The 2,931-nt window shown below is 45.4% G+C and overlaps 1 protein-coding gene across 1 annotated transcript; it reads left to right on the forward strand.

Moving 5' to 3' along the window:
- Positions 1-471: 471 nt before the first annotated feature.
- On the forward strand, positions 472-2,931 carry LOC147987840 (uncharacterized). Its single transcript, XM_087542519.1, has 7 exons — positions 472-666; positions 786-1,037; positions 1,161-1,250; positions 1,332-1,396; positions 1,466-1,925; positions 2,376-2,652; positions 2,738-2,931. The coding sequence occupies exons 1-7, from the start codon at positions 472-474 to the stop codon at positions 2,929-2,931; spliced, it is 1,533 nt and encodes a 510-aa protein (XP_087398645.1).

Below are 2,931 nucleotides of genomic sequence, written 5' to 3' on the forward strand. Positions count from 1 at the left end.
GAACCTGGGTTTCTCACCACCTGGCTCAAAATTCTTTAGAGACGTCCTTCATTTCTTCGAACTCCACCCTCAAGACATTGGACCCAATTCCGTCTCTAACATCTGCAATTTTCAAGTGTTCAACGAGGTGTATCTTGGAGAAGAACCCAACATGTTACTCTTTAGAGAGTTATTTTACTTAAACCGCCAAAATGAATGTGCCAGCGGGGAGAGCTTGGAACTCGGCGGCGTCTCAATCCAACATCGGAGAGACATCATTTTTCCTTATGCCAATCTATCGAGCCATCCAAAGGACTGGAATCAAACATGGTTTTATTGCCAAGACACCTCCCCGGATGATGAGAATCGTCTGCCCGGTTTTCGCGCCCTGCGTCTGGACTCCAATCATCCACTGCCTAACAAGATAACACCCGCCGAACGAAGAACACTCCCCCCACCTTAGCCACAATCAAGGCTCTTCTGGGGAATGGAATGAATGGTATTGACTTGGTCCAGGTCTGGCACGCCTGGCGGATCATTCCATTAAGCCACCGCCCCGATCTAATGTGCAATTACTCAGGCAAGAAAGATGACCCTCAGCAACACAGCCCTGACGATCTGCCTGATCATGTCATCAATGATATGACCAAGTGTCTTCTTAATGAAAGCTTAATAGACTGCGGCAAGGTGGGCTTACGCCCTTTCTGCAAAACCAATCCGGCTCCAGCGGTAAGTCGCCAAGCCAAACAAATCATCTCCAATATTGATGCTTTTATCTATACTCAAACTTTTGCTAATTTTCATAGGATGATGACAAGTTTTGGAAAGATAAATATGACCATGAAGCCGCAAAAAGGGACAGGAAGGCCAAGAGAGTCGCCGGGAGAGCCGCCGCAAAGAAACACGGAAAGAAACCCAGTGCTTCTGAGCAGCTTCAGCTAGATGATTCTTCTAAGTCGGTGGTAGCCCTTGACTCCCTTGGCTCATTTTTTAATTACCTTATTGATACTGATTATGATCAGGATGACACGGGCACGAACCGCGCGGTGGAAGAAGAGGTAACTATTATTTGCTCCGACTCAGAGCCTTTGTGGCATCAAAAACTCCGTCAAGTAACCCGGAAAGTAAGATTTTCACATGCCTTACCTTATCAAGATCCTCAATTTCTTTTGAAGCGACAGATCCATGAGAACCGGAGGCAGACCCGGACCACAAAAGACGCAGAACTTTCCTCCGGTCTACCCAATACACCACGGAAACGCCGGAATGAGGTCATCTCCGTCTTAGATTCCTCTTATCCTTTGGCGGGTCTCACTCGTCAGCCACTGAATCCTTCTCACTCGAATTACCAGGAAACCTCTCCTTCTTCCGGTGACTCTATTAAATCGAATCTGCCGGCTTTCAAGACCGCTCCAGGGTAATGATGATTTTCATTATCTTGTACTTTGAATTTTATGCTTATACTGACCTTTTTGATCTCATGTAGCGGCAAAGCAAAGGTTAGCAAGAAGTCCAAGAAGGACAAGCCGGTTGATGAGCCAATTCTCAATGAACCGGCACATCAGACGTCCGTACCGGAAACTTCTTCTACTGAACTGCCACCTGAACCAGCGTTTGAACCGCCAACCTTAGCAGCTGACCCGCCTGCCGAGCAGACTCTTGATGGCTCCGAAAATCCTGAAGTCTCAAGCCCCGCCAAGACAAATGACCCTCAAGAAGCTGACGTTGAGATTACCAAGACCAGTTACACTGAGCCGGGAAGGCCTACTGTGCTTGCGAAATGCACTGCCAAAGAAGAACTCCTGGAACGCCGTAAGGTCAGATTTGACCTTACGTATTACTCTCACATGAGTGCCGGAGACGTTTTGTCTGGCTATCTCAGCCAAGTGCATAGTAGTCATGATGTTGAAATCGATATGGTGAAGCAGATACATCATAAGTTTGAGGTATGATCTCCTCTTTCCTCTGAATCATTCTCATTATGCCATCCCCCAAGTCTACTGTGTACGATGAATATGATGTAGACTTTAGAAAACGTTAGACAAATATTAACAATGTCTATAGATTAATAACCTGTAAAAAGTCCGGCTTAATCCGTAGCCCCCAAGGGCCGGTTTAATCAAAATGAATGAGCCGGTCCTTCACATGCTTTTGTAGAATATTTTAAATGCATAATTTGAACTGCAATATGCATTAGCCCCCAAGTGCCAAGCAGTCTTGCTTGCAAAGTGCTTGGGACTTTAATTTTGTGAATCACCAATCTTATGAACGGCCACTCTAAATAAACTTCTGTGGTAGACGTTAGCCCCCAAGTGCCAAGTAGTCTTGCTTGCAAGGTGCTTGGGACTTGAACATAATATGCTAATGATCATGATTTTGATCCAATATTTGTGCAGGTTACCACTAGTCAATTGCAAACAGAAATTGCTGATTTAAAGAACCGTCTTCAAGCACAAGAAACAGAAACCCAAAGGGCCAACTCCAAGTTTGAATTCAGTGTATCTAAACAAGAGAAACTGAAGGCCGACTTTGAGGCAGAGAGAAAAACTTGGGCTGATGAAAAGAATGCTTTAACCCAACGAGCTGTTAATTCAGAGGCGGCTCTTGAAAAGGCAACCAATGAATTGTCTGGCTTGAAACGCCATGTGTCCCAGATGGTTACCGCAATCTTTGGTAAGTCGCCCTACAAGTTATAAAGACTATACTTTTGAATGATCATATAAATTTGTTTCTTAACACATCTGCCATTCCTATGCAGGCCCCAGGAGCTCAAATCTGAACCAGGACTTCTTGGTAAAACTGAAGGCGGTTTATACACTGGTGGAGCAACTCTACACCGGGTCTCAACGCGCCTTAGCCACTGTAGCCCTGTCCAATGAAGTGCCCACACTCTTGGCGGATGCATTAAGGAAACTTTCTATGCTGCCCCGACGGATTACTGAACTGAAATGA

The sequence above is a fragment of the Triticum urartu genome, chromosome 2A, assembly GCF_056163025.1.
Source record: "Triticum urartu cultivar PI428250 chromosome 2A, HENAU_Tu73, whole genome shotgun sequence".
Classification (NCBI taxonomy): Eukaryota; Viridiplantae; Streptophyta; class Magnoliopsida; order Poales; family Poaceae; genus Triticum; species Triticum urartu.

Coding starts and splice junctions, on each gene's coding strand:
- LOC147987840 (XM_087542519.1), top strand. CDS start 472: ATGAATGGTATTGACTTGGTCCAGGTCTGGCACGCCTGGCGGATCATT. Junction 1,397..1,465: donor GCTTTCAAGACCGCTCCAGG/GTAATGATGATT, acceptor GATCTCATGTAG/CGGCAAAGCAAAGGTTAGCA. Junction 1,926..2,375: donor AGATACATCATAAGTTTGAG/GTATGATCTCCT, acceptor ATATTTGTGCAG/GTTACCACTAGTCAATTGCA.